The sequence below is a fragment of the Perissodus microlepis genome, chromosome 11, assembly GCF_051167445.1.
Source record: "Perissodus microlepis isolate ML-2025 ecotype Zambia chromosome 11, ASM5116744v1, whole genome shotgun sequence".
Lineage (NCBI taxonomy): Eukaryota > Metazoa > Chordata > Actinopteri > Cichliformes > Cichlidae > Perissodus > Perissodus microlepis.
In genome coordinates this window covers 31,155,939-31,168,071 of record NC_140471.1, presented here as the reverse complement: position 1 = coordinate 31,168,071, position 12,133 = coordinate 31,155,939, and the positions used below count along the sequence as shown (strand labels likewise).

Sequence of the window (12,133 nt, the reverse complement as noted above, 5' to 3'; positions counted from 1 at the left end):
AAAGCTCAATGTGGGTCAATAGAGCGCTGGCACAGATGAGGACCAATATGTTCGTCTGTGTGTGCGTCTGATTACACATGTGACTAAGTTTGCGTGTATGTGTCTAATTGTATGTGTGTGTGGTGTACATTTCTGTGCATGTGTGTTGGAGTTGGAGCTGGACATGGAGCCAATTCAATTACAGGGGGATGAATGTTTGGACCTGTGACCCTCTGCAGTAAAACTCATGACCCTTTGGAGTGTGTTTTACTGACCTCAGACATGCCCATCATATCTTTTTTACAGATAGAATTACATACCTGCAGAGGTGCAAAGCTTTCCATTTTCAGCATCAGTGCTTGTAGGTATGAGCTGCACTGCAGTGGTTAGCATTGTTTACCTCAAGAAAATCATCTGTTCAAATGCACCAATCCACCATCCTTTCTGTGTGGTGTTTGCACGTTCTCCCCGTGTCTGCGTAGGTTGTGTCTTTCTCTATTCTACACTGGCTGTAGGTTAGGACGTGACTATGAATGGTTGCTTGGTAACCTCTACCCAACTAGTGACCCTGACCTGTATAAACAGTTTAGAATATGGATGATTGCTATTGAACAGTTTCTAAATTTATACTTTTTATTAATATTTAGCAAATAATAATAAGGCAAAGTATACATTTCACTGAATGAAACACAGACAGAACAGCTACTGCTGGTAGAATGACTTTAAATGGGCACTCTACTGATTTTACTCGTTAAAAGGGATGTCACAGCTTTTGAAAACTGTTGGCTGCAGCTTGATATGCTGATGCACTGTTTCACAGTGATCTTGTTCCTTATCTTAGGTTAGTTTTCTGCTTTTACAGCAAAGTGCTGTGGGCCTAAATTGCTGCATTTCAAATAATGCAATAATGTGTGGCACACACTAATAAATGACTGAATCATTTTTACTTTTGTGTGGTCATGGAGGTAATTTCACACACAGCGCAAAATTTGAACAGCATCTAACAGCAGATGTCCCAGGTGGTATTCAACAATGGAAATTAAATAAACATTAACATTAACGACTTGTGTGTAATGAAAGCAGAGTTTCTAATAAAATATGTGCAATTCAGAATAGCTGGGCCTTCAGTGAAGTTGGATGACTGGGACTTATAGGAAGCAGTAGTTTGATCAATACCATAGACTAAAAGTTGATATATTTTAGCCTTTTCTGCTTAGAATATCCCTTTTTTATGCTGTATATTTGTACTTCAGAGTCAAGGTCAATGTAAGGATGTAAATATATATTTTACGTGTTAAATACTGAAGATTGGAGATGTTTCATTAACAACAAAAACGGCACCAGATGGAAGTTCCTGAGAAGTTTCAGCTCCACTGCAGACTGAGCTGTCTTGGACACACACTCGCACTCGCCTGTCTGTAGCAAGCTGAGCCACCACATGTCAGAGCTGTCATTTTTCTTTTCAACTAAAATCACATTTTTATTGGTCAAGTTTACTCTGTTTAAGCAAATTAGATCTTTACATGGCCTTCAGTTTGCACATGCATTTGTGAATGCTTTCATTTTGTGAGATGTTAACTCTAAACCTCAGTCGTTATAAACATACTGCAATGTGATATCTTGTTTTTTAAGCTATCTGAGGCATCTCCGGTGCTGGCTTCCCTTGTCCTCCTGACTGATGGGATCTGACAGCATTAGTGCCATAAATTGCCTTCTCCTCTGGAGCTGCAGGACTGAAAGGACCATATTCGGAGAAACAGATGAGAAATCTGAGGGAGTGAAGAGCGAGGGTATGCATCAGGGAAAGAGAAAGAGAGGAGAGGAGAGAGTGTTTATGTTCTGCTTGTGGTAGGGAAAGCAGATTAATGGAAGGAGAAAAAAAGTGACATACAAAGGAAATCAAAAGAGTGATCAGGGAAAAACAGAGTGAGAAACTATCGGCATGAAATAAAAAGGAGACAGATATAAAGGGAGAAGTGGACAGAGAAAACGAGAGGAGGTGGAGGGGAAACTGACTGAGAGAATGAGTCAGAACCTTATAATGTTTGCCAGTATGGAAACGACTTGGGCGAGCCAGGTCGAGTTTACTAGTGTATGTGTGTCTGTGTGTGCGTCTTGCAGCTTGATATAATTAAGTGAGGTTTTGAGAACCAACAGCAGTTTGCATTCATTTAAGATTTCATGATCAGATCATGGAAACACACAAAATACCCACTTAGATGCACACAAACACTCAAATGCTCTCACACTGGATTATGGGTGCATGAGGGATCACCTCAGAGTCACAGAGCGTGGGGGTCATGGAAGCAGCTCAGAGTTCAAACACACAGGAGATTTACAGCTGAGGAGAACGCCAGGGAAAAAAGACACGCACGCATAAACAGACACAGTTTGTTTTTGCCAAAAATCTTGTCTGACATAATGAATCGCTGGCTGCACACACGCATACATATTCACAAATTTGTTTTTGGCCAGGTTTGTCTAGCTGCAGGTTAGCTATGTTTCGATTATTAGCTTGTGTGTACACAGAAATGCAAACAGACAGATACACACACACACACACACACACACACACACACACACACACACACACACACACACACACACACACACACACACACAAAAAAAACAAAAAAACAAATCCAATGCAGGTTTTATTAATCTATTAATCACTGTTCAGAGTCCATCATATCTCTCTGTCTCTGTTTTGGTTTCTGCATGCTCTTATTTTGAAAGAATTGTAAAAAAAAATAAAAAATTAAATAGTCTCTCGTGCATTTTTTTGTGCTCTATCATAGTTTTCCCCCTTTCCACAAAATTCAACCAGATGCTCAAAAAGATGATTGAATTGCAAAAGAAGTTGTGATTTAAGAATATAATCACGACACTTTACTACAATTGAAAAAATGAAGTAAAAATGCCAAAGAGGTAAAAATGTGATTGCACACCTGCTGTTTTTTTTGTTTTTTGTTTTTTTGCAAAAATCCAATAAAATCAAAACCATCTGCAGTCATATAAACCTAAAAAAAAAACACTGTGAGAAAATCCAGTTAGAGAGTTTAGTAGCCTGAATCAGCTGTGAGATGAATCAAATTTAATGCAGGTTTCATATGTTTATATCCCCACAAAATAGGTTTTGCTTAAAATCTTGGAGCCACAGTGCTCAGTGTAGCTCAGCTAGTATGGTTAGTGCTTCATCTTAGACTCTTTAAGACATAAACATAAGGTGGGTTGGATTTGGCTGCCAAAGGTTCAAGCTATCTATTTTTATTCTCAGCTATACTAACAACACTAGCTGCACTGAAATGGTCAAGTTCAGCAGAAATAAATGCTGGGTCCGATCTCCTCTCTACATTAGTGGTTGTAAGTGGATTTTGTTATCTGTTCACCAACATTTCATTTTTTTCATTTCATTATTTAATTGCATTAAGATGAATCCATTTGTCACCCTGTTTGGGAAACCCAGAGCATTGTTTGATCTAATTTACTGTATTCCTCTCAGGGTCACATACACAGGAGCTTTCAATGCACACATCCCCCATATAATTCCTATAGTTAGTGTGACACGGGACACATCTGCAAATCTGTAATTGGTTTGCAGTTTATAATGTTGCGTGGGTGCTCTCCAGGGATACAGGGGTTTTATGTAAATAGGTTTTGGTTACAATCATATCTGCAGCTCTGTGCTGAGTGACTCATTTGCAACATTAAGCAGCCTCAGTTTATTTATAATAGCAGGAAGCTGAGTACTTACAGTCAAGCAACTCTGCAGAAAATGATATGTAAATGTGACAAGCCAACTGAATGTGCTTAATTGGGTGTTTATATTTAGATGTTCCAAGCAGGCAAGCATATGCACCAATATATGTGCGTCCTTGCATAGCTTTACCCTAAAATTGGAGCAACTTTGTCCAGCACAATGCCTCTAAGCAACACTGTTTCTGAAATTTTTTAAGCCGAATGTAATACATTGATCATGTTGTGACATTTCAAATCCCGTTCTGTTTTCAGTTCAAGGCTTTACCTTCGCTGGATGATTGAATGGTCCAGTTTTTAACCCTCTGTGGCTGCTAATGAGGCTATAATGGTTTCATCTGCATAATGGAAGCCGATGTGGTGATATTTTATTTAAGCTGGTTTGTTTTGAATGTACTGCAGATGATGTGATGCCTCAGGGAACTCTAAGTGGATGGCTGATAAAGACAAAAAGCATCTGACCTGAAATAATACAACAATGCACATTAATAAATCAAAGGGGCCGGGATTACAAAAACAGTGTCTCTTTGTTCATTTATCTCTTTTATTTTTTGAGTTGTTGCAGAGAGCTCCCTTCTTAATAATCAGTTTTATTTTTCATTGTGTCCTATCTGATTATCTTGTGTCTCATGTGATTAAAACAACAGCAGAAAAGCCAGTAAGTGGTGAAAGGTGTAAACGCTTTCAGCTGCATGGTGTTGCACACAAATATCACAACAGTTTATTGAAACAGTGTAAAGTTGGGCTAAATAACCTACTCTGTTTTTTAATCGGAAGCCGGTGCTCAGGTGGAGAGAAAGCAGAAGATCTAAAAGCATTTATGAGTCAAATAAGTCTTTGCTCCTGTTACAAGAACAAAACATAGAAAATATCCAAACTCAAGACCAACTCTTAGAGTTTACTGATTCTGTCATTGTATATGTGTATGAAAAGCTCGATATAGCTAATTCCATTGAGCCAACATTTATATATGTAGATAGATTTAATCTGAAATGGGACTTTATGTGTCATTCAGTACCCGCAGGGACGTGTTTGATTGATTTTAGATTAATTCTACAGCCTGACAAAATTCAAACAACTTTCTTCAGACAGATGAATGAGAATAGAATAGAATAGAATAGAATAGAATAGAATAGAATAGCCTTTGTGTCAAGTATTTAAAAAAACTGTGCAAGTTAACTAAGAAGTGGTTGTATTTGGAAATCAAAGAAACTCCACACCAATTCTTGATTGGACTGAGGTGTTTCTGACTACACAGAAAGCAGAGTCCCGTACATACAGAGGGTAAAGTCTTTGAGTGCGCTGGTGAAGTCAAGGGTATTTTTCATGTACCCTACTTGATTCTAGCCCATTCAAACATATTTTCCTTGGTAAAACAAAACCAAGAAGCCGTGAACTTTTACTCTCTGTCTTCATTAAATTTCTAGTCTGATGAGATTCTCTTTGCATCCACGGTGTTTCCTCGCTCTTTCCGTCAACGTTTTAAAACCAGCTCCAGTTTTATAGTCCTGTCCTCTGTCTGAACCTTCCTAGAGCCCTTAGGAAAATGAGAATGTTTGTTTTCATTCAATAACAGAAACTCAAAGTTTTGTTTCAGAGCCAGTATCAAAGCTTATGTTTTATAGTTTTCAGACGCAGTGTGCCGTGCCCTCTCCTGTCCTCCGCTGGCCTTTAATCCTGACGTTCACCTCTTTCTGAATGACTCAGTTTTTCCCTTCATACTCATTCTGGAGTTATTGCATCAGAAAATGTGTTTTTCTTCAAGGAAAACAATGTTTGAAAAAAGCACAGCTTTTAATGCAAATCTGGGACTTATGCTAAAATATTCAGGAAACACCCAGCTTTGCTCTCTCTTGTCACCCCAGATCCAGCTCTTTTAGATAAGACATGTTTGGTTGTTTCTCCCTCTAACCTTCCAAAGACCCTGATAAAATATGCATCTCCCCTTTGCTTGTTCTCTCCTTACTCTGCAAAATAATCACTTTCCCTTAAGCAGGGTATTAAACAACAAAAACAGAAGAAAGCACGGGATACCAACTGCTAAAAATTGAATATGCTTATCATATTCAATGGGTCCAACTGGTTTTAAGGTGAGCAAGTTAGGCTATATTGCATGGGAGCTGTATGACAATTTGTCCAAAATCTGAGTAGCAGTATCTGCTTTTGGTTCCAATCCATCGATCGTAACCCTTGTGGTGTCCTCGGATCAAAAATGGTCCCTAGGTGAATGGCAAACAAGCATATGGGAATCCCGAGGACACCATTGCTCTTGCACAGTTCCCTGTCCTACCCTAACTTTTTTCTCATTACCCCCCTCATATCCTCCATTCTCACCCTCCATTACTCCTTATGAAAGCTAGCAGGGGGTCCTATTAGCCATTCTGCACTGTTGTCATCCTCTGCAAGTTAAATAAAAACTCTGTCTGCCTCACTCAGCACAGCAGGCCAGCATAATCAGGTAAATATTGAGAGGATTTGTTAGCTCTTTGTAATGTGGCTCAGGATGCCCCAAGTCTAACTCTGATATATTACTGCCAGGCTACAACGTAGCTTTAAATGTGGCTGTGGTGAGCCGCGGCAAGGGAGATAATGATGGGTTAGGGAGGGAAAAAAACCGTGCTGTGGGACACAAAGGGAAGGGCTGTGGGATATGTGGGAAGTTTTATAGAAGGAAGGACTGGGAATGAGGGAGGCTGTCTGTCATATCTCAGCCAAAGTGGAGTTGGGTGCTTTTGAAGGAGATTTAACAGTAAAAGTTTTTTCCTCCCTGATCAAGGGTCTTTTCCAGTTTGATTTCTCCTCTTTGCAGCTGGAGGGGACGCGAGACTTTTGGAGGAGGAAATTCAATCCTAAAGATTCTCTTCGAAATTCAGCCAAGCCAAGCCAGCCAAGCTATTTCCTCCTGTGTCAGCCTGTTAAGCTGTGTTCCAACAATCTTAATGGAGGAAGCCGGAGTCATTCTTGCTGTCAACACATCCCACAAAAACAATGGAATTAGCTGTCAGTTCAGCTTTCAGTCATTTCTTTTTACTTTTTCTACCTTCTTTCTCAATTACAAACTAATTGATTCCAAGTGCAATCAAACTTTAAAACAGGCTTTTATTCAGTACTTAATAATTACTTGTGATGTTTTGAAGTCTTGATGGCATGAATTTTCCCACAAACATCTCAGTTGGTCCTTTTCATGGTTCCTAACCCAACAGTAACAAAAATGACATCAGCTGACTGCGGGATTTCATGGGTTTCTGTATTGGCTTGATTGGCAAAGACCTTCCTCTGTCAGAGTAAGTCATTCAGATACTTTACACACTGGATATAAGAGAAATGTTGCTATTTGCTTAGTTCTTCTGTTTCACGATCAGAATTTAAACTAAAATCTCCTTAAAGTTCCTGGAGGATATCTAGTGTCACAGAGTCATTATTTACATCACAGAGTGAGCCCCGTTCTCAATCCCAGGTCATCAAATACCGACGTCTCTGAGACAGACACAGGCACTGGTGCCTAAATCAATGGCTCTCTTCGACAGCATGTCTCTGTGTCCTTCCCCTCAACCCCAACTAGCCCGCCCCTCCCTGAGCCTCCCTGGTACTGCTGGAGGTTTCTTCCTGTTAAAAAGGAGTTTTTCTTTCCCACTTTTACCAAAATCTTGGTTCTACATATTTACAATTGAACTGAATTGAATTGAAAGATGAGTTATAGCAACAATGAAATAAGTGTCCTAGTCCTAGCCCTGGTCATTATTAAAGGATATCATTAATAATAATATTGCTCTCCTTGTTCCTTTATCATTATTGTTAATGTGTCATATTAAGTGTCGTGTCCTTAAAGCCTTAAATGTGTGGGTAGCAAAAAGTGAACTTAAACTTCAAAGGAGGGACAGCAACTGCAGCCCCTCTGTTGATGAACTGTCCCGTTTTCAAACATAATTATTAATTATTGGTATTCAATATCAGCACAGCCAGTGCATCAAAGCACCGATGCCAAAGGACACCTTGCTTGTATCCTTGTCCTAGCAGCTTCTGACACAACATGTAAAGTATTTGATGGGCTACAATGGGAATGTGTTGGCAGGAGAGTGAGTGCATAATAACAAGTGCTAGCATGGTAACACACTAAATTAAAATGATTGATTATTGATGAATTTGTCTCAGTTGGAGTTTTAGAGACAAGCTGAGCTGTAAATTTAAATTCTGTTCTCTCATTTTGATGTTGATGAACTTTTGTGTATTACACGAATAAGATAGATCAGACTTTGGCTACACACTCATTACAGATAGGGTCATTGCTGGCTTTCGTTTTGCTCATTCCTTTACAACTATAACAGGATTACGATATTCGACTCGGACTGCTGTGTTCAATCCTAACGTCAAAAAAAGAGTAAAAAAAAAATACAGTTGCACAAACTGAAAGGAGAGACATAATTCAGCCGGAGGCGCTTGACAAAGTGCAGGAGGAGGAGGAGGAGGAAGGAGAGACAAGAGAGATGAGGGTGGAGATGAAGGGAGAGAAAGAGAGCCACTGAACAAGAAAAGAAATCTTTAAGAAGACAAGCAGCAGGAGTGAAGAAGCAGGAGGGGGAGTGAGGGAGGGAATGGGAGAAAATAAATGGGGAACTGGCCACTAACACAGAATGGTGTCCCTCCGGACCACTCAGAGCAGATGTATGTGTCTGATGGCATGTCAGCCTCACGTCTGCTCTGTTTGCCGCTCAGCTGGGTTGCCATGGTGACTAGCACATCCTTGCTCGCCTTCTTCCTTTATGCATCCGTCCCTTTCTCCCCCACCTACACCCTCCCTCTATCCATCTTACATAAACCTCTTACTTGTATGAATGCAGAAACACTCTGAGAGTGAATGCAGTGAAGTCTACATTTTTAAAAAACTGATATTGGGCTTCATCGCTTCTCTTTCTTGCATACATGCCCGAACTCAAAACGTCTCCTGGCATGTTGCCAGTGTTTCCTTCAGCTGGCAAAATAAAAGCATCAAGGATTCAGGGAGGATACAGGAAGTGAGCCAGTGAAAGAAGCCTGTTTAACATGTATGGAGCTCAGTCAGAGGGTATGAGCACCACCAGCACCTTTAATCACTTTTATGGTTCTCCGTTTGTGTAGATCTGTAGATCTATGGATACAATACGTGACACAGAGAGTAGGGGAGATGCAGCCAAAGCCAAAGCTGTCAACTGGCTACCACACGAGTATTAATTAAGGTTAAAACATGGCCTTTTCTGAATCTAGAGTCCCTGGAAGGTTTAAAATGGTTAATGCAATCATATATACCCAAATCAGAGCTGCAATTAGCTCAGCTTAGCATAACAACTGGAAACATTCAATCTAATCTACTGTCCAAATATCAGAAATACACCTAATCAACATATGTAGAGTCGTTCATTTTTAAGTTTAGATCACAGGTTGTCAAAGTTTGGATGGATCAGTACCATTTTAGGACTGCTTGATAATAATTCACACATCAGACAAATTAAATTATGAATGGCTGCTTTTGGTTGATGATGACCATTCTTTATTCTGGGATGTAGTTTTATAAACATGAGAATGGTAGAATTTCTTTGTACAAGCTGTGAGTTTAGACAAAGCCAGGGTAGCTCAGCTAAGCTTAATACCTCACAATTCTAGCTCTGTGACACACACACACACACACACACACACACACACACACACACACACACACACACACACACACACACACACACACACACACATTAGTTCTATTGATCTCCACATTTAACTGTTGGCAGGAAAACAAATGGGTGAAATTAATCTAGACGTCACTGAGCATAGTTGGGATAATAAGCAAAAGTCCTTTAAGGCAAAAATGAACCTCAACTTTTTTCATCTGTATTTTTGCACTTGTGGCAGTGAGGTAGTCCCTCTCTGCAGCATCACAGTCTCATTAAGTGGTGAAATAGTCACTGCCATTTCACACGCCAAACAGTCTGTAGACAAAGCCATCTGCCCCTGTTGTTTATGTCCCCGGGCGGACACCGTACTCCGCCAAATGGCTATGAAGGGAGTCTGGGACTTGCATGGCAGCTGTGTGTGTTTTTGTGTGTCGACGTGTGTGTGTGCACACAATATACATCCACACATGGTTGCCCATATGTTTTGTGTTACATGTTCTAAACGCTAATATCTTTTCTGACTGTGTATGCGTGTGTTTTTGTTTGACGGCGAGTGTGTTTATAAAAAAAAATCACCTCAGGCTGTTTTTCCTTTTTCACTTTCTATTTTCAGACACACATAGTGATGACTTTGTATATTTTTCAATAAACCGTTCACGAACCTGCCGGCGACAAACGCTCTTCTAGTAGATGGCTTTACGCTGAAGGTTTATGTAACACGCATCATGTTGTGGAACATTTGGAGGACTTTTGGCAGCATGTAAAGAGCCTCCTGAATTCCCACATCTCTCTGTTTCTGATTAAAGATAATCAGAAGCAGAGAGGAAATCCTGAACTTTAATGAAGAGACTTTGAGTACGGAGGCATTCACAGCATGTGTGTTCATTAAATAATTCTTAAAAGCCAAACTTGTAACTGGCTAAAACGTGAAACTGACAGGCACACAAAACTCGCAGAAATTGATAAGACATGATTTTAACTCACTGATCTCTTTTTTCCTTCCCTTTCTGCTCACAACTTATTTCATTTCACATTCTTCACTGTTCATCATCCCGGTCATATCTTTTTGTTCTGCTCTGTTTCCTCCCCTTGTCCCCGATTTTTCTCTCTATATGTAATTCCACCTGACTCAATTTCTCTCTCAACCTGTCCTCTGAAACCTCTTTGTCTGCCTCAGATGCAACGTCCAGGATTACATCTGGCACAAGGGTGCCCGTTGCGAGTCGGTGGTTACTGAGTTCCAGGTGATGTGTCTGGCCGTGGGCGCCTCGGCTCTGGTGGTCCTGCTGCTCTTCATGATCATCGTGTGCTTCGCCAAGAAGCTCCACGTGCTCAAGACAGAGAATAAGAAGTTGCGTAAGCGCAGGTGAGGAGACGACAAAAGTCTGAAAAAAAGTTGGGTTTTTTACCCTTATTTGGTGTGTGTCTCTAAATAACAGCATCTAAAGATTAGTACCGCTGATGTGTGTATGGTAAATGAGACAGTGAGAGCATTTTGGGGCCAAAATGGGTAGGGCGCACTGGTCTCTTACAAACCAGTAAATAATTCTGATCATAAACAGTGACAAAAACAAATGCATTTTGTTTCAACTAGGGCAGGACATCTTGAATAAACATTCAAACCATGATCATCCTACATAAAAATATTCACTGAGTAGCAGTAATTTATTAGTTTAGATCAGGGGTGGGCAATTCCAGGCCCCGAGGGCCGGTGTCCTGCAGGTTTTAGATCTCACCTTGGGTCAACACACCTGAATCACATGATTAGTTCATTACCAGGCCTCTGGAGAACTTCAGGACATGTTGAGGAGCTAATTTAGCCATTTAAATCAGCTATGTTGGTTCAAGGACACATCTAAAACCTGCAGGGACACCGGCCCTCGGGGCCTGGAATTGCCCACCCCTGGTTTAGATTCTCATAAATACTTTTTTAAAAGTGTTTCATTATATATTTGGGAATGGGTGACTTCGCTCTTGCCAAAGTAATATTTGGAGTCACTTTTCACTTTAGAAGTGCTGCTAGGCAGACACAACCAAGTCCTTTGATATGCAAAGCTCACCTTGCTGTTGTTCACTTTAAAAATACATATTTTTGCCCTTCTAACTCTTCAGTACTGATAACGAATAATCCAAAATCTCAAAACCTTCCTTTTATTTTAAAAAAAACTGGAAGTTGTTTATCTTCCCATTTTTATTAAATACTGGATCTTCATCCAGCTCAAAAAGAAAGGATCTAGTTGTTTAGTCTATCTTCACTCTGTCTGGCAATACCACCAGCCTCTGCGTGTTAGATATATTTTTGGTAATGCAAACAAGACCTTCCAGAGAACAAAACAAAAGATGGTTTAAGTCCACTGAGTAGGGAAATTCTGAAGAAGAAATAAACAGATAAAACCTCATGTATCATGTATCCTGCAAACTCCACACTCAACTTTCAGTTACTTCATTTTTTTTTTTTACTTTAAAAAGATCAGTCAAACAAAACTAAAAACTGGGGCCTTTGGGCAATATGATGCAGCAGATTTATTATCAGCTACTCGGCAGTCGCTGTGTCTCAGCTGCAGTACATTACTCCCTCCATCGATGACTCAACCAGAAAACAGTTTATTGGCTGGCACTGCCGTTGGGCCAAAGTGCCACCCTGGCTTGTGTTTGTGTGAAACGACAGAGAGCGGCTGATGCAGAGAGAGAGCACAGGGGAAAATAAGTTTGGTAGAAGGAATCTAAAAAAGATCTGTTTGAAATATCTGAGCTCG

General features: G+C 40.2%; 1 protein-coding gene across 8 annotated transcripts in view; it reads left to right on the top strand.

The window, feature by feature from the left end:
* Window positions 1-12,133, top strand: part of cspg5a (chondroitin sulfate proteoglycan 5a) — a 60,663-nt gene that overhangs the window by 27,655 nt on the left and 20,875 nt on the right. For all 8 annotated transcript variants that reach the window (XM_084944096.1, XM_084944102.1, XM_084944099.1 and 5 more), the window contains exon 3: window positions 10,555-10,743. In XM_084944096.1, coding sequence (XP_084800222.1) covers window positions 10,555-10,743 — 189 coding nt within the window. The remainder of the gene's footprint in view (window positions 1-10,554; window positions 10,744-12,133) is intronic.